The sequence below is a fragment of the Mixophyes fleayi genome, chromosome 3 (genome assembly GCF_038048845.1).
Source record: "Mixophyes fleayi isolate aMixFle1 chromosome 3, aMixFle1.hap1, whole genome shotgun sequence".
Lineage (NCBI taxonomy): Eukaryota > Metazoa > Chordata > Amphibia > Anura > Limnodynastidae > Mixophyes > Mixophyes fleayi.
In genome coordinates, this window is record NC_134404.1 from 327476231 (window position 1) to 327500092 (window position 23862).

Here is a 23862-nt window from a genome sequence, read left to right on the forward strand (position 1 = left end):
GAGACTTGGACGACAGAACCTCGTTTTCAATTTTTTTGCCCGCCGGAAATATCCGAACAGTGCTCGGATCCCGTTCGGATCCGCACTGTTCGGGTGGGCTCGGATTAGCGGAATCCGAGCCCGCTCATCTCTAATCAGGACCACTCAGCTGGCCAGTGACATGCAGCTGCAACCTGTGCTGCTCTGGGGACCATGCAGTCCCCAGTGGTGTTAAACACAGCTTAATAAGCTCCCTGTTGTGAGGTCGTTGACGCTGCAGGCCATGTAAAGCCCCAGAATGCACTGCACGTGAGCCGGTATTCTACCGCTCCACGATACACAATGATGATGATGAGTATTTGCAGTACTGCCTAGCCGCTACTGGTTGGCTGATTATTGATTGATCGGTTTTGTCATAATCAAAAATGTTGACAGTGATTGCAATTGTGACATTAAGACATTGCCGCAATTTGACTAAAAAAATCCTCAAAAAAACGTTGTTGTCATTGTGGAAATATTTTATTTTGTTTTCTTCTGAAATCAATTATTTGGGATTGTGCAACATGTATGCATTATTGCATGTGTGCATAATACTCATGAATGAACATTTTTTTAGGAGGACTCAAAAGAGACCACAGGGAACAGATGATGAGTTTTTAATTTATTTCATTTTATTTTGTTCAATTCTTTTTCTTTCATATTGAATTCATATGTATATAGCAATTCAAATTGAATAGTATGTATAGCGAACCAGTGCCATTTATAAACAGCAACTCTGGCTTCACTTAAGTTTGAGCTGCCATGTTCATATGTTATCTGGCACCATGTTCGGTAGGTGATATGTGTCAAAGTAACATCCACATGAATGCCAGGACCCAAAGTTTTCCAGAAGAACATTGCCCAGAGCATCACACTGCCTCCGCCTTCTTCCCATAGTGCATCCTGGTGTCTTCTCTTCCCCAGGTAAACGACGTACCTCCACCCGACTGTCCATGATGTATAAGAAAAAGGTATTCATTAGACCAGGCCACCTTCTTAGCCAAACAGTTACACAAGGAATCTGATACTACTGTACATGTGGTGAAGAAAACAGAGCCAAGCAAACCACCATTCTCTAAAATGAAGCAGTCTAAAATCTGCAGTAGATGTGGAAATACTCACAATCCTAAAATGTGCCCTGCTTATGGTAAAACCTGCATGAAATGTGGTGGGCTTAATCACTTTGCCAAATGCTGTAGAACCAATAGTGAAACAAACAAAGTGCATGCCGTTGAACAAGCTACGCCTGAAGATTTTTTTGTGAATTGTATTGAACTTTGCAGTACAGACAAGAAAGAATGGATTGTTCCTTTAACAGTGAACGAGATTGTCATTCCCTTTAAGCTTGATACTGGTGCGCAGGTGAATTTGATATCGTTTCAAGACTATAAGACTTTTAGAGTAAAACCTAAAATTCATCCAGCCAATGTGAAAGTTACAGGCTACACTGGGGAGGAAATTCCTGTGAAAGGTACATGCCTAGTGACCCTGAGCTACAAAGGACAAAAGTTCAAAACATCGCTACTGATTGTGGATAAAGATGTACAACCGATTCTAGGATTAAGTTCATGTGAGAAGCTTAACTTGATAAAGAAAGTTTTCATGGTGACATCACAAGTAGAAGATGAATGCAAATCAGTGTTTACAGAATACAGAGACATGTTTGAAGGTTTAGGTTGTCTGCCTGGCGAGCATAAGATAAATCTAGACACGCAAGTTCCTCCAGTGATACACCCCTGTAGAAAAGTGCCATTTGCGCTGAGAGAAAAACTAAAACAGGAGTTAAACCGCATGGAAGCTTTGGGTGTGATACAGAAAGTTGATGAGCCTACTGAATGGGTGAGCTCCTTAGTAATTGTTGAAAAGAAAAATGGACAACTCAGAATATGTCTGGATCCAAGAGATTTAAATAAGGCTATTAAAAGAGAACATTTCAAACTACCAACCAGAGATGAAATCATGTCACAGTTTGCGGGAGCAAAATGGTTCAGTAAATTGGATGTATCTTCAGGATTCTGGCAAATGAAGCTAGATGAAGCCAGCTCAATGCTGTGTACATTTAATACCCCAGAAGGTCGATACAGATTCCTTCGACTACCGTATGGGATATTGTCTGCTCCAGAAGTATATCACAAAAGGATACACATGATTTTTGAACACATTCCAGGTGTTGAAACAATGATGGATGACATTATTGTCTGGGGATCTACAAAAGAAGAACATGATTCTAGACTGAGACAAGTAATGGAACTTATCAAGAAGGTGAATCTAAAGCTGAACAAGGACAAATGTGAATTTGGTGTGAAAACACTTACCTTTATGGGTGACGTGGTCTCGGAGGAAGGTGTGAAGCCTGACCCGAGGAAAATATCAGCCATAATAAACATGGAACGTCCTAACAACAAAGACGACGTGAGAAGATTCCTAGGAATGATTACTTACTTAGGAAAGTTTATTTCTCAACTCTCCGAACAAACAGCACCTCTAAGATGGTTGTTGGACAAAAATAATGAGTGGATGTGGTCACATGAACAAGAAGAAAGTTGGCAAAACTTGAAATGGACCATCACAGAGCAACCGGTACTAAGATTCTTTGATCCTACAAAAAGTATAAGAATTTCAGCAGATGCCTCGCAATTTGGCCTAGGCTCAGTGTTGTTACAAGAACATGAGGATACATGGCAACCGGTAATCTATGCATCAAGAGCATTGACAAGTGCTGAAACAAGATATGCTCAGATAGAAAAAGAACTTCTAGCAATCACATATGCATGTGAGCGATTTCATCAATTTGTGTATGGTCAAGCGTTTACAGTGGAAACTGACCACAAGCCATTGGTAGCTATCATGGCTAAATCGTTACATGACTGTCCCATGAGAATCCAACGAATGCTTATAAGACTACAGAAATATGATGTCCAATTGCTGTACTGTCCTGGTAAATACATGTACATTGCTGACACACTTTCCCGTGCTGTGAACAAAAGTGAAGGTTCTGAAAGTCTGATGGATAAAGAGATAGACGCATATGTTAATTTGATTGTAGCTTCTCTACCTGTGTCTCTTGCAAGACAAGAACAGATAAGAAAAGAAACAGAGACAGACATCACAATGAAAGTGTTACAAGACATCATTCTGAAAAGATTGCCAGCAGAAAAAAATGCGTGCCCACTGTCTATTCATGATTATTGGATGTACCGCACTGACCTTACGGTTGTCAATGGTATTATTTACAAAGGCAATAGAATAATTATACCTGCACGACTAAGAAAAATTATGCTGTGCAAGATACATGAAGGCCACTTAGGAGAAGAGAAATGTAAACGGAGGGCGCGTGAAGTGATGTATTGGCCAAGAATGAACCAGGACATAGCACAGACAACAGCTACATGTGAACTGTGTCTTACGTACAGACCAAAGCAACAAGTCGAGCCGCTGAGTCCTCATGCAGTGCCAGAGAGACCATACCAGAAGGTAGGCGCAGATTTGTTTGATTGTATTGGAAAAACGCACATTGTCGTGACTGATTATTATTCTAATTACCCTGAGGTGCAGACTCTACCTACAACTACTAGTAAAGCCGTAATCAGTTGCATGAAGTCAATCTTTGCAAGGCATGGTGTTCCTATGGAAGTGTTCACTGACAATGGACCTCAGTTTTCCAGCGCTGAATTTAGACAGTTTGCTGAAGAGTGGGAATTTGTCCATGCAACATCGAGTCCCCACTATCCACAGTCAAATGGGTTGGTGGAAAGTTCAGTAAAAACTGTAAAGAGTCTAATGAAAAAAGCACAAGACGGCAAAGAAGATTTCTACAAAAGTCTTTTAATCTACCGCAGTACACCTCTACAGAATGGACTCTCTCCTGCACAAATGCTGATGGGAAGGAGGATTAGAGCAAATCTTCCGATAAGTGATGAACTGCTTAATACGCATAACTCAGCATTGGTGAGACTGAGTAAGGTACATCAACAGGAGAAACAGAAACTGTACCATGATAGGCGAGCAAAAAGCTTATCTGATCTAAGATCAGGTGACCAAGTCCGTCTCCGAGATCATGAGAAAGGCATTTGGATGCAGAAAGGTATTGTGCAAGCACAAGTAGCACCAAGATCTTATATTGTACGTACAGATCGTGGAACAGAAGTAAGAAGAAATCGGGTCGATTTAAGATCTCAACCCAACCATAGTTATGGCAACACGACTGAAGAATACCCTTCATCTGACATGTATGATGGACTTGATAATGGTAAACAAACCATGATGGAAGAAAGGTCCAACATGGTTGACGATACACAGACTTTGTGTGAAAGACCCATAAGAGAAATACGCAGACCTGAGAGACTCATTGAAACGTGTTAGATGATGTTCTTAATGTTATATCGTTAAATTGTTATACTGAAGGATACAGGGCTAATCTTTAAAGAAAAGAAGATGTGATGTTATTGCATTAGATATGCTTAATGTTTGTAGACACTCCCTTATAAGCTTGAATCTTTAGTGATGGTCCCTAAGACCATGGGGAATGCTGGGAAGTGGGTGTGGCCAGTGTGCAATGTACCCAGAGTCTGCAAATGGCTGAATAAAGAGCTCAGCAGTGCCCACCCATGCTTCAGTGTCCTGATGAACTGATTTACAAGTATATTAACAAAACACTTCTTACATTGCTTCATAGTCCAGTTCTGGTGCTCACGTGCCCATTGTAAGCGCTTTGGGCAGGGGTCAGTATGTGCACTCTGACTGGACTTTGGCTACGCAGCCCCATACACAATAAGCTGCGATGCACTGTATGTTCTGACACCTTTCTATCATAGACAGCATTAACTTTTTCAGCAATTAGTGCTACAGTAACTTTTCTGTGGGATAGGACCACATCAATGAGCCATGGGCACCCATACCCCTGTTGCCGGTTTTGGAGATGCTCTGACCCAGTCGTCTTTGCCAATTTGGCCTTTGTCAAAGTCGCTCAGATCCTTACACTTGACCATTTTCCTGCTTCCAGCACATCAACTTCAAGAACTGACTGTTCACTTGCTGCCTAATATATCCCACCCCTTAACAGGTGCCATTGTAACAAGATAATCATTGTTATTCACTTCACTTGTCAGTGGTTTTAATGTTGTGGTTGGTCGGTGTATATGGACTGGTTCTTCAGCCACAAATAGGTGGCAGATGAAGATACTAATTAAGTTAATAAATCAGTATATTAAAGTACTTTCGCTTCTTCTATTTAAAACTATCATATTTTAAAGCTTACAAAATACTTTAACCGAGTACATAAGACATTCACATTATCAGGAAAACTATTTTTCAATGTTTGGAGAAGAAACCACCAAATTGCTGTTTATAGTAAAACAAAACTAGGTTTATTGTTTCACAAAAGTTACAAAAACCAGCCTTACGAGACTACACATGGTGCAGTGTTCTGAAATGAGACTGTTTAAACAGTGATCTATTTTCTGGGGGTGGAAAGAGGCGGCAAACATAAATGCAGATAGATAGATAGATAGACAAATAGCAACCAATGAGATTCTAGCTATCATTTATCTAGTACATTCTAGAATATGAAAGCTAGAACCTGATTGGTTGCTGTGGGCGACACCTCCAATATTCCCTTTTAGAATCTTTAGTAAATATTCCCATTAGGGTGAATAGTCACCAATATTCAAAAATGACAATAACTTAAAGCCATTTACATTTTTCATTCATTCCACATTTTATTTCAGGACTTAAGAGTACAAGTTAGGTATTTAAGAAACATCTGCAGTACAACATGAAATAGCAAAGTCTCTATATTATCTACAAGTTATTTATTTTTCCTACCCTTGGATACAACACATCTCAGCTCTGCACATTGGGTACAATTGCCACAGAGCAGTCGTGTTTCCGATCAGTAAATTAAACTTTACTGAAAGTAGAAACACTTTTACTTTAAGGTTGTCGGGGCTTTCTGTAACTAAATGGTTTGAATTGTGTTATATCTACAAGTACAGCCTTAATTTTAAACTCCCTTTCTCAAATCTAGTTTATGAAGTAGAGGCACCTCTTTGTAATTTTGGCAAATTTACTCCTGCATGGATTTACTTTGGGGTTTCATAAAGCAGCCACATCTATGACATTCTGGGATAGGTTAAACATTCTAAACAGGAAAAGTGGAGGTGTTGCCCCTAGCAACCTATCATGTTCTAGAACAGGCCTGTCCAACCTGCGGCCCTCCAGGTGTTGTGAAACTACAAGCCCCGGCATGCTTTGCCAGTAGACAACCAGTTGATAGCTGGAAGGGCATGCTGGGACTTGAAGTTTCACAACACCTGAAGGGCCGCAGGTTGGACAGGCCTGTTCTAGAATGTACTAGATATAGCTGGAATCTCATTGGTTGCTATGGGCAACACCTCCACTTTTCCTTTTTAGGTTTGATAAATCAAAATGTAGGTTTTAGAAAGTTTACTACCAAAGTTATTTTAGTACAAGTATTTTTTTTTCTAAAGGTAGAAATATAAAGGTTTGTGGTGATCCAAATCTACCACAGGTCAAGTGCAACAAGTGACAACCAGTGCGATGGTTAATGAGACACTGCTTTGTGAATGAGGTAGTTTGTAAAATTGACATGCTCTGTTACACAATCTAAATAGACAAAGTGCATATTAAAACAGGTATCTAAATTGTGACTAGTGATTTTTACAAACAAGTTATTCCTGGAGAAGTGCCAGGATAGATATTGCAGTTTATGCGTTTATTTTGGCCTAATAAGGTTAAAAAAAGGTAAATGAAGACAGGTGGAACGTGGCAGTCGCCACTGCTTGTGAATTATATATAAAAGGATATGCCCATAATGGTTCAGTCCTGTCGCTTGTACACAATGGAGGCAGCCATTTTGTGAGCTGAATGAATATTAGAAAGAAAGTGGCTCGGTAATGTCATTGGTCCCTAGCAAATGGATAGGATGCGTAAGGATTTAACCCACAAAATGGATGCCTCTACTGTGTGTATGTGACCGGTCCACTTAAAGTAATGCTTTTGCAGTGTCCATTTACAGCCATTTTATGTTGTAAGTGAAATTCAGCAAATAGTTATCGCTCGGCTTACTGTCTCACCCTGGTTTCATCGCAGTTTTTATGCAACCTCAAATTCATGAAGACATACTACTAATACTCAGCCATTTTGTTTTTAAAATTTCCCATTTATTTTGAAACTGCCGTTAGTATTTACATTTGAATTATCCAGTGTCATCATGATAGATTGCTTGAGATTCAGAGTTTAGATGGCAAAAATGTTACAATTGCAGTCTCTGTGGAGCCGTATGACAATCATGTATGTAGTGATCCAGGTGAACAGCCCAATCATTGACAGACTTCTGCCACCAATCTTGCACAGCTGCTGGAATAAACCACGAGTCAGCGGATAATGCACAAATAAAGTCAGAAGCAGAAGAGCTGAAACCATGGATTCAGTCAAATGTTATAAACTTGTAAACCTGTCAAAAGTTACAAGTATTACATTCCAGAAATAGTGCTGAAAAAGTTATTGAAATGCAAAGGATTATGCAACTTTTTGTCCGCGTAAGTATCCAGAAAATTGGATATTGACTTCCTTATTGCCATACAAACAAAACCCTTCCAACACTAGCTGTAATATATAATCTGGATTCTAGATATGGACCATAGCAGTGATGCTTATGGAAAGGAGCAAATGATGTCGACTTAAGCAATTTTGCGGTGTCTATTGAAACAAGGAATGTAAATCAGTCATCGTCACAAAGAAACATTTATGCATATGGTTCAAAAGGACCCTCAGTGGTACTGCCCAAAACAATTCAATGTCTGCTTTAATTTCCTAAATTACAATGGCAATTTCATTTGCACCAGTTTTCATAAATGTTCCTCATTGTATTTTTAAAAAGTTAAAAAAATACCATTATGTCAAGATGGGGGAAGCTCATGAAATATGGGCCAAAAAACAGAATTTCCATAACGTGAAGCGTTAGAGTGAACCCATCACCCAGAGGAAGCAGACATTTTATGCACCACAGAAAGGAAGTTCCATCACTGGTGGTCCTGCCCCCAAAATGGCTGCCCATTCCCCCACACATTGGTTCTGCTAGTAACATGGCTGTCTCCAATGGGGGTAGGTGACAGGGGCACTGGGAGCGCAGAAAAGCTCCCTGCATTGAAACAGGGCTCTACCACGGCCATCCCTTATTTCAAATAACTTTGATGCAAAAATGTTGCCGAATTGTTCCATTAAGGGGTTTATTATCTATTTAATTTGCCTTTAGGTTTAAAAGATAATTTAAGGTGGCAAGTTTAAACCCTAAAATTGAACTATGAACACAGCGTGTGTCTCTGTGTGGGGGGATGGTTAAGATAACATTCCACTGCAGCTGTTAAAACGTATAGAGCAGGAGCAGATTGGTTATCACTGCTGCCTCACAGTGCTGGGGCTATGGCTTCCATTGCATCCAGGGCCTCACTATGTGACGTTTATATGACTCTACCCGTCTTTGTGTGGACTTCCTCCAGGTGCTCCAGATTCCTTGTAATGTGTTAGCGCTATATAATGAATACTGTTAATACCTCCCTACTCTACTTACAGGTAGCTGAAGCTCCTCACTCACTAGGATAGTGTCCTTACGGGATCCCATACAGGCCATAACCCTCTCTGAGATCCCCTAACTCATTTCTTACTGTAATATGGATGGCCCTGCCCTTGTGCAAGAGCCAACCAATCCCCACAGTCCAATTCTGCAGGAGAGAGACCGTATGGTGGATAGATTTAAAAATGCATAAAAATATAAGTGCTCATTGTCTCCATGTATTACCATGACACCATCTCTGGATCAACTCATGCAAGATCTTTAAATATACAAAAAAACACCACAGAAACCCTACATTGTGATGCACAGATTTTCTAATCAACGGATCAATACCAAACAAAAAATGTATTATAAATTACACCTAGAGCCTGGGCCTTTTGCATGCGAGAGATGTGTGTTTTAAGTGGTAAGTTTTTAGGATGTATCACTAACTACAGCCAGGATCTCTAACCCAGTCCCTAAGTTGTAGCACATTACAGTACTTAAATACGGCAGTGTTACAGCTAGGACAACCCAGCATTCATGAGCTATGAATCATCGCATGCAGCTCTTTAAACCTGAGCTGTTCTCATATAACAGGGGTGGAGCGCTCCCTTTTCACTTGAATGTCAGATGAAAAAAATTCTGTGCTTTTCCGGCTGGACAAAAAAAAATACATTGGTGGAAGAGTTGTGATGCCTTTATGTCAGAGCACTTTGTCAATCTCACCATAGGAAAGGGAATTATTCTGTGAACTGATATTATAACAAAAGACATTGCTAGTTGTTTATACACATTAGTAGATTGGAGTTTGTTGCCTTTAAAAAGGCATTTAGTGAACTAGGAGAGATACGGAGGTTAGCACCCCTATTAAATATACACCAAAAATATTCCGTACTTTTAAAACAAACTATTAATTCAAACAAATGCCAGATTTAGAATGCAATAGTTTTGTAATAATTATCAAGCTGGATGTAGGAACTGGCTGTTTTCCCTGCCCCAATTTGAGGAGTCCACCAATACTACAAACTCTGTGCTGTTGGGGGCCCTGCTCCTTCCATTATTTAACTCTCAGTCTGTGGCTTTCTGCATCCCTGCTCAGACCATGACACTGCCCCTTTAAGTGGATCAGTTTAAAAGGTTTCTATAGTCTTAACTCTCCAAGAGAAGGTAGGGGCATACTAAAAGTATACATTTTCTAATTATATATACTGCTTGTAAGGTTATGTTCCAGAGCTCTCAGATTGTCGGTGATTATGATCAAAAGTGTCAACTGCTGAACGAAATATTACATGTGATGTTCGCATGGAATGGATTGCGTCTTAAACTACAGCTTCACCCTTAGGAATTACATGCGGTTACATTAAGCATCTGACAACAAGCAAAGTAGGGGGAAGGCAAGTAGGGTTGCACCAAATTTTGTAGGGTTCAGCCAAATGAATTCTGCTCATTCTTGTAACTTTGACATACACTGCTACACTTAGGCAAGAGGGGCCTAAATTAAAGATCATGGGCCTGATTCATTAGTGATCTTATCTGTGGTTTTTTTGCTTATTTTAAGCAAATCCACCCTGTGCATGCTCAGAAAAGGGAGATAAGAAGCAAAATCCACTGCGTAAGTGAAGAATTTCTTAAGTTAAGATGAAAATCCATCTTAACTTTACTCTTATCTCCCCGTTTCTTCTTAAAAATAAGCATAAGATAAGATCGCTAATGAATTAGGCCCCATATCTGCAGCTTCTGGAAGAAAGTACAATTTTTGCGCTAAAACCCACAAGGAAATGTGAATTGATTTGGCCAAATCCTACCAATGTCTTAGGTTCACTAAGTAGAGTACAACCTAATGAACACAAGCAAACTGCTCTAAATATCGAGCAGTTATTAGGATACCTGCACGATTTCAGCTTTGAGTACTAAAGTAGCTATTCATTCCAGTTTCATGGAAATCAGAAGGCACCCACAATTAGGCCCACTGCCTGGCTGAAGAGTAGACGAAAGCTCGAAGGCCATAGATCCCGACGTCTGTGCAGACAGCTTGTGCTCCACTTGTATTACAGCACATGGGAAAAATTCAGACTTACCATTCGTCAGAACAATCTCTTAGGTTTCAACTTAATCCTAAATAGTAAGATACCATTAGCGAAGCTGCAAACTTTCACGCCCTCTACTGGTGTTTCCAATACGGAAGTGGACAATAAGAAGTATACAAGTTGCATCGCTATCATCCAGATGTTTTCCTTAGTTTATACTACCCTAAAAGAAAGTGTAGTTTAAGTCACTAGGACAGAACCAGCAAATAATTACTACGCAAGTCAATACAATCTCCCTTTGTTTAATTGGTCCTGAAAAACTGCAACTACAACAACATGTTGTTATGGGTAGTAACGGCTACATAGTAGAACTGTGACAACATAAAAAGCAATAATTAATCTGTAGGGTAGGGAGAGGAGTAGAAAAATGGGCTGTGAATATGAAGTAAAATATTACATTAATTATGCTATAAAAAAAAAAAAAAATGTCAACACAAACAGGCAGGACAACATTCCCTAAATAGCTCACTCGCGTACACAAGGGGTCCATTTAAAGTAGACTAACAGCCATATTTCAGTTCTATGCAAGTACTACTCCAGTAGTTATTCATTCCATTCAAGTAATTTATAAAATTATGTATCCAAATGGACAGTAAAGAAAACTTTTTGGTTTTCTCAAAACAAATGCAAGCACTGCTGTAAAAGGTTTTCATTCAATACACAAATGTGCTGTATACAACACAATGTTTATTACATTCATGAAATTTTGTTTTAAAGAGGGAGCAAAGTGGCGGCAGCCATCAGCCTATCAATGGCTTAGAAACGCTGGGACTGGGTCATAAGTTCCCACAAGGTTTATAAGTAATAACATCCCATCACTCCTTGTTTAGTGAGGTCACTTGGCTGTAGTGTAGGTTACAGTCTCATGGATCATATTATCTTCCACAAGATGGCTGCCTCCACCGTCGGGGACAACTCCACTTTAAAGCTTGCTTTGGTGACATATGAATTAACTACCTCAAGCCACTTGTGTGTGCGCGCTAGCGGTTTGGTCTTGAAAAGGGGTGCTGTAACTGCATGTAAGTGGTTAGCAGACTGAATTAGGACATTTATATAGCTCACACAGATTCAGTACTGGAAAAACTCAGTACAAACAAAAGAGCTTGGAGTACATTGAAAAAAGAGTGCAATTTAATTTCAATGTTTTTGCATAAATAGTTGCACTCAAGACTTCAGTCGGGGATCACTTACATGTTAAGAAGTAGAAGTGTGTTGTCATGCACATCAAAGGATGTTGCTATGACTAACATATGCCATTGTTACCCTAATTTTACCGTATCCGCAGGTTGCGCACCCAGTGTTGTGTTTTATTAGAAGTCAGAGTGACAAATTTAGCTTTATAGATATCGTAACAGTTCTAGAAGGGCTGCATTAGCCAATGCTACGATCCTCCCGACACAAAGGGAATGAGCTGGGATATTAGACAAAGCTTCTCGCACATCTCTTGCCAAATGTTGATACAACTGCTGTCAACATTTGAAGATAGGGTCTCCTAAATACCAACAGGAACAATGCTACAACAGAATAACAAAATAAAAGAAGTCTACACAACATGGTGCTCTCACTGCGAATGCAGTGTGTACGACAAAGGCTTGGGCAAAAAAACAAATAAAAATGTAACATTGACAAATTGTGGAATATCTACATAATCAAAGACTTTACATTTTAGTTGTGACAAGTGGAATTTTGAACATAAAGCAATCCCGAAACTAATCTATATGTTTACAGTCGTGCTAATCAATATTGCCAAACTGCAAGTTCAGGAAATAAGTTACTAGGAAGCAAATCCTGCCCGTCTTCCCCAGCTAGAACCATTGTTTTTCGTTTTATTTTTGATCTGCTGGAGCTGCTCAAACAGCAGAGTCCACATCTATCTTCAGTTCATTAATAGGCTTCTCAGAAGCATTAGTTCTCTTGGTGTTATGCTCAGGAGATTCGCTAATCATCCCCAAGGTGGCTGACCCACAGCTGGACCTCTTCCCTGGTGCGTTCTTCTCAGAGCTGCCGCAGCATTGCTTTGGGGCGCACTGCGTTCTGCACGACAGTTCACAGAGGGATATTCTAGACCCAGATTCCACGCTGGAAAATTCCGGTTGGATAGTCGTGGCGTGGATTCCTTCGTCATGGAAGAAGTCTTTAATGCGCTTGGCCACGTCCATATAAGCGGCGGGATCTTGGCATTTTATGTGCGCAGTGGCAATGATCCGGCTTTCGGCTAACTGCCAGATATGCAGCTCGTGAACGGCCTCGACGCCTTCCAGACTTCTCAGCTTTTGCTTCAAGGAGAAAATATCGATTTGCTTGGGGACAGTTTGAAGAAGGATGAGCGCGGACTCTTTGAGAAGTGGATAGGTCGTATATAGCAATATACACACCATGATGACACATAACGATGGATCTAAATACAACACCCAGCAAGGTCCAGCAAGCTTCATCTGCGGCTCTTCTGTGCTGCCGTTCAGTGCAGCCGATGTATGATTTACCTCCGCGTGGTCGGTGCAGTGGTCATGAACGCACGGGTTGATGCACTTTTCATCAGCTAGACAAGGGTTAAATACAAAATAAAAAACCAAAGCATTCAAAACCACAATCACAGAGCCCAACGCGTCACCAAGAACATGTAGAAAGACTCCGCGCATGTTGAGTTGAGTACCATCCTCATGCATTTCAGTCACACTGTTTTGTACAATGTTCCCATTCGATCGCTCTTCTACCGGGGTCTCTGCCAAAGCATCTGTTAAGAGAAGCAAAAGGTTTGTTAAATGGTTATACAATCAAATCCAATCAGTAACTGCAACATTTCTGCAAGTACATAACTAATAATGCTAGTTCCTGGTCCTGGGCTTATGTAGTAAGTGGGGCCCATGGTGAAATTGGTTGTTGTCCTATCAAAATAGGCGTTGCGTTCACTACATCCCAAGTAGCAGTTTAAACCTCCTGCCTAGTTCCAGTGCTGAAATAACACAGCAGTTAAGCTGGGTACACACCTATACAATTATTGTGCAGATGACACAATTCACAACCATTTGGGTCAGATATTGCAAGAGTGTGTACGCTGCCTTGATAATTTTTTATCCTACCAAAACACATCGCACCCGATTTGGTTTTATAAACTTCCGAAAATTCACAATGTCAGGAAAATGTGAAAGTGCAGGGGCAAACGCAGGATTAGTAGAGGGGGGTTTCTACACCACGCCACCAGTGGGCGTGACCAGCATGGATGGGGGCGTGGCTATAATATTAGACAGTGCTTGGCTGCTTTCCAAATCTTCCTATCCCCATAATATACATGGGCAATGCTGCGTGCACTACTGTTAGGTGAACGCAGCTTTCCATTTTCAAGCAGAGCTGGGTGAAGCGGGAGCACAGTCCAGCCACCTCAATTATACAGTGGAGGGGGGTTTCCAGGCACTAGAAAACCTCCTATCGGTTTGCCTATGAAGTGTGTATGGATCTGTAAAACATTTCTGCCTATAGTTCCTCCAACATATTGCAGCAGTCTAGGCAGATCTCTGTAGAGTGAGTATGAGCTTATCTTGGCAGATGGTTAGGAGAGATGAAGATCACAGATCTAAAAGAGACATTGTGTAGGTGTGTTCACATAAATCTGCATGCTTATCAGGACTTTCAAGAGTTGGTGAAATCATTAGAGACATTGCATCTGAAGTAGGATTGCATAGGTGTGCACCCAGTTTAAGTGTGTGAGAATTAACCCTGTAATTACACTCCATCTCTGCCCAGAAGTAGGCACATTTCTCCCAAATAATGAAGAATATTAAAGACTGGCATAACATTTTCAGGGACTGATCCATTGATGTGACAAGCCATCATTGGACAGTCTTACAAGAACATTAAAAACTAATAATCAACTAGTACTAATCAGAAAAATGTGGTCTTACTTGCAAATTCTTAAGTGGAATCCATTTAAATTCAAGCCATAGTATAATGATGAGGATGATGATTATGATAGAGCAAAGGAAAATAAAAAATTAAAATAAGGAGACTAGCTTTCCTTGTGCATCAAACGAGTTTAATAGAGTACTTGATTATTATTATTGTGTAGCACTATTTATATTGGTGCATTCAGCCAACAATGAAGTGCTTAAAACTGATGAATCATTCGGAAGCTGTAGAGTAGCTAAAGATCTCTAAACATTTTCTGTGATATGTTGCAGTACTTCATTTTAACCTGCAGGGGTCAGGATGAATGGAGAAATGTTCTTACCCTTATCTACAAACCACAAACAAACTTACCCAACTTGAGAATCAACTATTCACAGTTAAATTTATTTTTTCTTAAAATAGATAGCTTGTTTCTATAAAGTGTTTATCTTTCCCTAAACAAGAGGCTGAAATGAGCTCAGCATGTTACAAAGTTGTGTTTGTTTCTTACAGTCAATTACTATTCCTGTTGAATTTAGACAGCACAATTTTCTCTCTACAAGAATGTAATCTATGGTGACCCCTTCTCAGATGATGTGACAGCATCCAACGCTCCAAATTTGCAATCCTATTAAACACTCACACAAATGATTACATCGATTCCTATAGGACCACAAACATTAAAAGTGTAAGACTTAATTAGAACAAAAATATTCTCATGGATTTTAAGCAAAAAGGCAAATTGCAGCTGGCTTGGTTAAAACCTTCTGCTTCCATTACAACAATGCTGTGTCAACCAGCCAAAAGAACAGTTTAGGAATAACTAGTGTTTCTTATCAGTAACCCTGAATTTATGGACTGTGCAATGTTCCTTCAATCTGATTAAGAACTGCAAACCCATACACATTATTCTCACTCTGTATTCCTAGATAGACTCGCTACGTTTTACCAGTAAAAGCCAAGAGGAGATTCACAAGTCAGGAAACAGAGATCGAGAGTAACCAATGTATTAACATTGAACATCTCTGGAAGTTACACAGTTTGTGCATTCCTTGGTGAGCCCTAGAATCCTGCCCCGAGACATGTTGAAAAATTGTACATACCGGGGTGTCATTTTTAGATTGAAACAACTAAAGGTTGTAAATCTAAAATGCAGAATTTTGTTGCATCACATGTTAGATTATATCACCATATGCAATGTAGAATGCAGACTTAGGTTAACCATAAACTCAAGGCAATACTGAATACCAGCTACATCCGAAATCTGACCTGACAAGAGAACACACACAATAGGCTGCACTAGGTTTATGTGCAAGACTACACTTTTTGAAAAAAACCATCATAAGCAATTCAAATTACATAAATTACACAATAAAATAAATTCAAATGGAGGTGTATAGCAGCAAGACAAATGGGAACCAGGAAGGCTAACTCAATATTGCAAACCAAGACAACAAGAGCATTGTGTTTTCCCCAAACATGTGAAAGGGGATTTACAAGCAGATCTAGTATACATGATGCCATCACTCTGCGGGGGCAGGGGTGCTTTCATTTAATTTTGTGAGGTCATAACCTTAACCAATGTGAATGAATGCAAATCATCAATGTCAATGCAAATAACACCATGCATTTTGCATCTGGACTGTGCAGCTGAGACCATCCAACAGTCCTTAGGGACATTAGCAGAGGGACAGGGTGAAAAATTACAGTATAGAACCAAACATGTCAGATGCACAGGTGGACTCTGGACAACATAGGCCTAAAATGTACATGACTGCTGGACCCTGAAAGAACTTACAAGCCTATTTCTCAAGCCTTGAACCATGCAGAAAAAGGCTTTTCATACATGGTTTAGGCATTTTTAAGTATATCAGCTGCATTAAGCAAAGTACCACATAAATACTGCAGTCCCCATAATACTCAGTGGGGGACTGCAGTCTGGACAAGTTAATCAAGCCCGGAAAGCTTAGCTTGACCCCAATGGTGAACACCATCTGAAGATGGCGTTAGCTATTCAATCCCGTATGGAGAGCATCGCAGGAGGAGGATCTTCTGATCCCTCTCAGGCAGCCTTCGTGCTCACCCCTACATTAATGAAATAGTCTCTTGCGCATAGGGTAGTTCGATGGGAAACCTTTAGCGTTAGGTTCCACAGCTACACCATTACTTTTCTAATCTTATAGAGCATTTAGAGGGGCAGAAATGCACTTTGAGGTAGCACACACTTAATTCCTCTCTGTTATGGAGAGACCAGCCCTGGCTATCTGGCACTGGTTGAGGGCTTGGGGAGAGGAACAAGATTTTTTAAATGATTAACTTTAAATGAGTGCAGGTCCTGAGAAGCCAAATTTCATAATGGACTCTCCAATCTCTGAGCTCTCCTATGGAGTATTTAGAGGGTCAGTCATTGCCGGTCAGAAGACCTGCTAGCTATCCTACAGAGTGAGACCAGCTAGCTATCCTACGGAGTGAGACCAGCTAGTTATCCTATGGAGTAAGACCTGCTATCTATCCTATGGAGTATTCTGAATGACAGGTATGGCTTGTCAGAAGACCTTCTAGCTATTCCATGAAGTATTTAGATGGGCAGACAACCTACCAGCAGGGCCATCTAACAACATTATGGGCCCTCGGGCAAAGCAGTGCACCGGGGCCCCTAGACATAGATGTATACAGATACAGATATAGATATATAGAGATAGAGAGATGTACTTGCTCAGTGACCCTTGAAGGTTTTTTTTGCAGGTTTTTTTACTTTTGTAGGATTATTTATTCTCATTAAGAGCCGTGGCTATGGGGCCCCCTTGCCCGTGGGGCCCCCGGGCAGCTGCCCATCGTGCCCAATGGAAAAGATGGCCCTGCCTACCAGAAAACATCCATTGCTCAAGTATTATATTTTCTAGAGAGCATTTAGAGGGGTAGATATCGTCAGGAGGTCATCTCCTCAGTTTAAGTATTAGATTTTCTTTAAGTACCTAGATGAGACTAAATGTAGGTGAAGCATTATGTTAGACTGAGTAGAGGGGCTGGCATTGCCTTTCAGAAGCCCACCATTAATTAAACATTTCTGTAGAGCTATTGACAGGTCAGATATTGTCTAGAGAGCCCACATCTTAAATATATGTTCTATTGAGAACCTATATACAGGGCCGTAACTAGGGCTGTGAGACAGGGGGCGAACGCCCAGGGCGTAACGCTGAAGGGGGGGCGCAATTTAAGAATATTTTAGGTTAATTTGGTTAAAATTGAGGGCTAGGGGGGCGGCATTTGTCTTTCTCGCCCCAAGACCATATATAGGGGGGAGGGCACTGCCTGTCATAAGACCCCCACAGCTGAAATCTGAGCCCCCCCCCCCCCCCCCAGGCACACAATGACACTGGGAGCCCCCTCACCGTGTTTCCCGGGCACCACCTCCACCCCAGGGACGCTGGGGCTGTTCTCCACCAGGTTGTTGGTCTCCTCCCGGTCCAGAGCTGCCCCATCCCCGGCCGCCCGGTCTCGGCTCCTTTTCTTCCCTCCGTGCGAGTGGCCGTGTCCAGAGCCGCCTCCGCCTCCTCCTCCGTGAGAGTGTCCGTGGCCGGCCCCGGCGCTGTCCCGGAACATGCACAGCCCGATGAGGTTGATGAGCAGCCCGCCGGCCCCGACCCCGATGACGACCAGCGGCTGCTCGATGGCCTGCGGCTCGGTGAAGCGCTCGATGGCCTCCAGCACGATGGTGAAGCACAGGGCGGTGAGGAAGATGGCGTTGACCAGGGCCCCCATCACCCCGGCCCGGATCCAGCCGAAGGTGTTCTTGTCGGTGGACCGGGTCTTCTGGGCGAAGCGCACGGCGATCAGGCCGACCACCAGCGCGATGACGTCGGACAGCATGTGGAAGGAGTCGGAGAGCATGGCCAGGGAGCCGGTGATCCGGCTGACCACCACCTCCACCACGAAGAAGATGAAGGTCAGGCTGAGCATACACATCAGCCGCACACGGCTGGAGCTCCACATCCTGGCGGCGGCGGCGGCGGAACTAACCGAGCCGAAGGCAGAGTCCAAGGGTCAGCGGGGGGAGGAGGCGGCGGCTGCTGGAGGAGGCCGCGGATCAGTGACGGGGACAGGGAGGACCGGAGACCGGCAGCGGCATCGGAGGCTTCTCCCTCACTGGGCATCTCTGACGTCCGGAGGAGGAAAATAATACAAACTTTTGCACCCGAAACCGTCTTTTCCACACGGAGCGAGATGAAGGGTCCCCGCCCCGAAGCCTGCCGGGGATTGGCCGAGCCGGGGATGGGATGTGATAGGTCCCTGTTACCCGGCGACAGCCGCCATGACTGAGCCTGTGCCTATGGCAACAGTCACACAGTGATAGTACTGGGCAGCCCAGAGCTCACAGCTGCCCCTTGTACCTGCAGTCTACCTGACTCACAGCTGCCCCTTATACCTCCATCTGCCCCTTACACCTCCCTCTGCCCCTTACACCTCCCTCTGCCTGACTCACAGCTGCCCCTTATACCTCCCTCTGCCTGACTCACAGCTGCCCCTTATACCTTCATCTGCCTGACTGACAGCTGCCCCTTATACCTGCAGTCTACCTGACTCACATCTGCCCCTTATACCTGCCTCTGCCTGACTCACAGCTGCCCCTCTTACCTCCCTCTGCCTGACTCACAGCTGCCCCTCATACCTCCCTCTGCCTGACTCACAGCTGCCCCTTATACCTCCAGTCTGCCTGACTCACAGCTGCCCCTTATACCTACATCTGCCTGACTCACAGCTGCCCCTTATACCTGCAGTCTGCCTGACTCACAGCTGCCCCTTATACCTCCCTCTGCCTGACTCACAGCTGCCCCTTATACCTGCAGTCTGCCTCACTCTCAGCTGCCCCTTATACCTCCCTCTGCCTGACTCACAGCTGCCCCTTATACCTGCAGTCTGCCTGACTCACAGCTGCCCCTTATACCTCCCTCTGCCAGACTCACAGCTGCCCCTTATACCTCCAGTCTGCCTGACTGACAGCTGCCCCTTGAACCTCCCTCTGCCTCACTCTCAGCTGCCCCTTTTACCTGCCTCTGCCTTACTTAGAGCTGCCCCTTATACCCCACAGCTGCCCCTTATACCTGCAGTCTGCATCACTCTCAACTGCCCCTTATACCACCAGTCTGCCTGATTCTCAGCTGTCCCTTATACCACCAGTCTGCCTGATTCTCAGCTGTCCATTATACCACAAGTCTGCCTGATTCTCAGCTGTCCATTATACCTCCAGTCTGCCTGAGTCACAGCTGCCCCTCTGGCACTAAACTTACCACAAGTCTCATCTGCCCTGGTGTGTCATTAAACACTCACCCCATCATATCACTTATTATACCCCTCAGCTGCCTCTTATACCACCAGTCTGCCTGACTCACAGCTGCCCCTCTGTCACTGCTTAACTTACCCCATGTATAATCTGCCCTGGTGTGTCATTAAACACTCACCCCATTATGTCACTTATTATACCCTTCAGCTGCCTCTTATACCACCAGTCTTGCTGACTCACAGCTGCCCCTTATACCTCTAGTCTTCCTGATTCACAGCTGCCCCTTATACCTCCAGTCTGCCTGACTCACAGCTGCCCCTTATACCTCCAGTCTGCCTGACTCACAGCTGCCCCTTATACCTCCAGTCTGCCTAACTCTCAGCTGCCCTTTATACCACCAGTCTGCCTGACTCACAACTGTCCCTTATACCACCAGTCTGCCTGACTCTCAGCTGCCCCTTATACCTCCAGTCTGTCTGACTCACAGCTGCCCCTCTGTCTCATCTGCCCTGGATTATCACTAAACTCTCACCCCATCATGTCATTTATTATACCCCTCAGCTGCCCCTTATACCACCAATCAGCCTCCCTCACAGCTGCCCCTCTGTTACTGCAGAAGGTACCCTATGGCTCATCTGCCTGTCACAAACAGACTTGCTCTGATGGTCTTACCTGCTGGTATTGGCGCTGCTAAGCTAGGAGGAGCGGAGTCTAAACACGCCTCAGGTCTTCACCAGGGACCAGGTTTGGGGTTCGTTGCAGAGACGTGCAGGTCGCGGCCCTCCCAGTTAGCTACCAGTGAGGTATAGGTGAAGTAGCGTAGTCGTGGAATCCAAAGGTCAAACCAAGCAGGCAAATCAGGCACAGAAGGAATAGGCAAAAGAAGAGTCAGCAAACCAAAAGGTCAAACCAGGGAATCGGAGAGGTCCAATGTGATATCCAAAAGAGTAGTCAATAGAACCGGGTCAAAATCAAAGGAATAAGGTATGCTCAGGAAACAAGTGCTGGAGTCTAGGGACCTAGATACTCTGGCACCCAGGTGGTGCCAGAGCCTTGTTTAAATAGACACTATCACCCTATCATTAGTGGGATCTGGGGTCAGCTGTTCTGACCGCCGACAGGAAGTGCGGCTGACGTCTCCGTTGCCTAGCAACTTCCGGCCAAGAACCAGAAGTAGTGTCCCGTTGCTTAGGGGGCGCTCGGCCCGAAGCGAAGGTGACCGTTCTTCAGGTCCATAGCCCTTCCAATGGACCAAGTACTGGGAACGCCCATGCAGATTATTGGTGTCCAGAAGGTGACTGATCTGATATTTGTTGCCAGATGCGGTTAACAGAGGCTGTGGAGGAGATGATTTGCGGGAAAATAACTATTGAGGATAAGTGGTTTCAACAAAGACACGTGGAAAGTATTGTGGATCTTCAGAGAGGGGGGGAAGGCGCAGCCAGTAAGTTACCGGGTTGATGATCTGTATCACAGGATATGGTCCAATGAAACGTAGAGCCAATTTCACGGATGGCACCCGGAGTCTAAGGTTCTGTGTGGAGAGCCACACTTTGTCTCCCAGATGAAGAGTAGGAATCAATCTGCGATGACGGTCTGCAGCCAGTTTGTACAGTTGAAAAGCTTTTAATAGATTTTCTGTAGTTGAGGCCCAGATATGAGCAAAGTCTCGGACCAAAGAATGAGCAGCCGGAACCGTTGGTGCCAAAGGAGGAGAGAAATCAGGTAGGATGGGGTGGGAGCCAGAGACCGTAAAGAAGGGGGAGGATCCAGTGGAATCATGTACATTATTATTATGGGTGAATTCAGCCCAAGGAAGCAAGTTTCACCAATCATCGTCATCATCATATTGATTATTGGAGTAAAAACAGCTTAGAAATAGTTCAAGATCCTGGTTTACACGTTCCGTCTGGTCATTAGTTTGAGGATGATACCCCGAGAAAAACTTTAGGTCCATTCCTAGATCTTTACAGAAGGCTCTACAAAATCGTGATATAAATTGTTCTCCACGGTTTCATATAATCTCCTATGGACAACCATGAAGCTAGAACGCCCCTTTTATGAAGACTTGAGCAAGCTTAGAAGCAGATGGGAGACCCTTTAATGGAACGAAGTGAGCCATCCTCGAAAATCTGTCTACTATTACTCAAACAGTATTGAAACCCTTGCTAGGAGGTAAGTCGGTAATGAAGTCCATAGAAAGACTCACCCAAGGACGTTCAGGAACTGGTAGAGGTAGAAGCAACCCTGATGGAGGGTGCCTGGGAACCTTGTTTTGAGCACATATTTTACAAGAGTCTATGAACTCTTTTAAGATCAGTCTGGAGGGTGGGCCACCAATAGAATTGGGAGAAGGACTTTTTGAACCCAGCGTGGCCAGCAAATTTAGTAGCATGGGCCCAGCAGAGGGCTTTAATGCTAAGATGAGGTTCCAGATAGGAGCATCCAACTGGAGGTGTTCTGGAAGCCCTAGTTAGAGCAGTAATACTGTAAGGTTCGAGAATGTGAGGAGGTTCAGACGCAGGAGCAACATCAGAGTCGTCAAATGACCGAGAAAGGGCATCCGCTCGAGAATTCTGAGTACCAGAGTGAAAAGTGTGTTTCAGTTTGAAGAGAGCAAAGAAGACCACCTTGCCTGACGGGGCAGCGAGCATCCCGGAGATAGATTAAGTTTTTGTGGTCCGTGAAGACCGTAACTGGGTGTAGAGTTTCTTCCAGGGGGTGGCGTTCTTCTTAATCTGACTTGATGGCAAGTAATTCCTTATCACCAATCCCGTAGTTGCGTTTTGAGGTGGAATTATTTTTAGAAACGAATTCACAAGGACGAACCATACTAGAGGATGATTCTTGTGAAAGGACAGCTCCGAGGAAGCATCTACCTCTAGGAAAAAGGGGTTTCCCCTGATCCAGTTGAATCAGAACGGGGCCAGATAAAAAGGCTTCTTTCAAGGAAGAAAATCAGTGTCATAAAAGACCCTGTGTCTCTCATCTACCCCTCTTACATCACCAATTTCACACTGTCTCTCATCTACCCCTCTTACATCACCAATCTCATACTGTGTCTCTCATCTACCCCTCTTACATCACCAATCTCACACTGTGTCTCTCATCTACCCCTCTTATATTACCAATCTCATACTGTGTCTCTCATCTACCCCTCTTACATCACCAATCTCACCCTGTGCCTCTCATCTACCCCTCTTACATCACCAATCTCACCCTGACTCTCATCTACCCCTCTTACATCACCAATCTCACACTGTCTCTCATCTACCCCTCTTACATCACCAATCTCACACTGTGTCTCTCATCTACCCCACTTACATAACCAATCTTATACTGTGTCTCTCATCTACCCCTCTTACATCACCAATCTCACACTGTCTCTCATCTACCCCTCTTACATCACCAATCTCATACTGTGTCTCTCATCTTCCTCTCTTACATCACCAATCTCACACTGTGTCTCTCATCTACCCCTCTTACATCACCAATCTCATACTGTGTCTCTCATCTACCCCTCTTACATCACCAATCTCATACTGTGTCTCTCATCTACCCCTCTTACATCACCAATCTCATACTGTGTCTCTCATCTACCCCTCTTACATCACCAATCTCATACTGTGTCTCTCATCTACCTCTCTTACATAACCAATCTCACACTGTCTCTCATCTACCCCTCTTACATCACCAATCTCATACTGTGTCTCTCATCTACCCCTCTTACATCACCAATCTCACCCTGTGTCTCTCATCTACCCCTCTTACATCACCAATCTCACACTGTGTCTCTCATCTACCTCTCTTACATAACCAATCTCACACTGTCTCTCATCTACCCCTCTTACATCACCAATCTCACACTGTGTCTCTCATCTACCCCTCTTACATCACCAATCTCATACTGTGTCTCTCATCTACCCCTCTTACATCACCAATCTCATACTGTGTCTCTCATCTACCCCTCTTACATCACCAATCTCACACTGTGTCTCTCATCTACCCCTCTTACATTC

The 23862-nt window shown here is 43.3% G+C and overlaps 1 protein-coding gene across 1 annotated transcript; it reads right to left on the reverse strand.

Annotated features, from left to right (window-relative positions):
* Positions 1 to 10902: 10902 nt before the first annotated feature.
* On the reverse strand, positions 10903 to 18892 carry SLC30A1 (solute carrier family 30 member 1). Its single transcript, XM_075204214.1, has 2 exons — positions 17955 to 18892; positions 10903 to 13414 (listed from the first exon to the last, which is right to left on the reverse strand). The coding sequence occupies exons 1-2, from the start codon at positions 18553 to 18555 to the stop codon at positions 12531 to 12533; spliced, it is 1485 nt and encodes a 494-aa protein (XP_075060315.1). The 5' UTR covers positions 18556 to 18892; the 3' UTR covers positions 10903 to 12530.
* Between the last annotated feature and the right edge of the window lie 4970 nt (positions 18893 to 23862).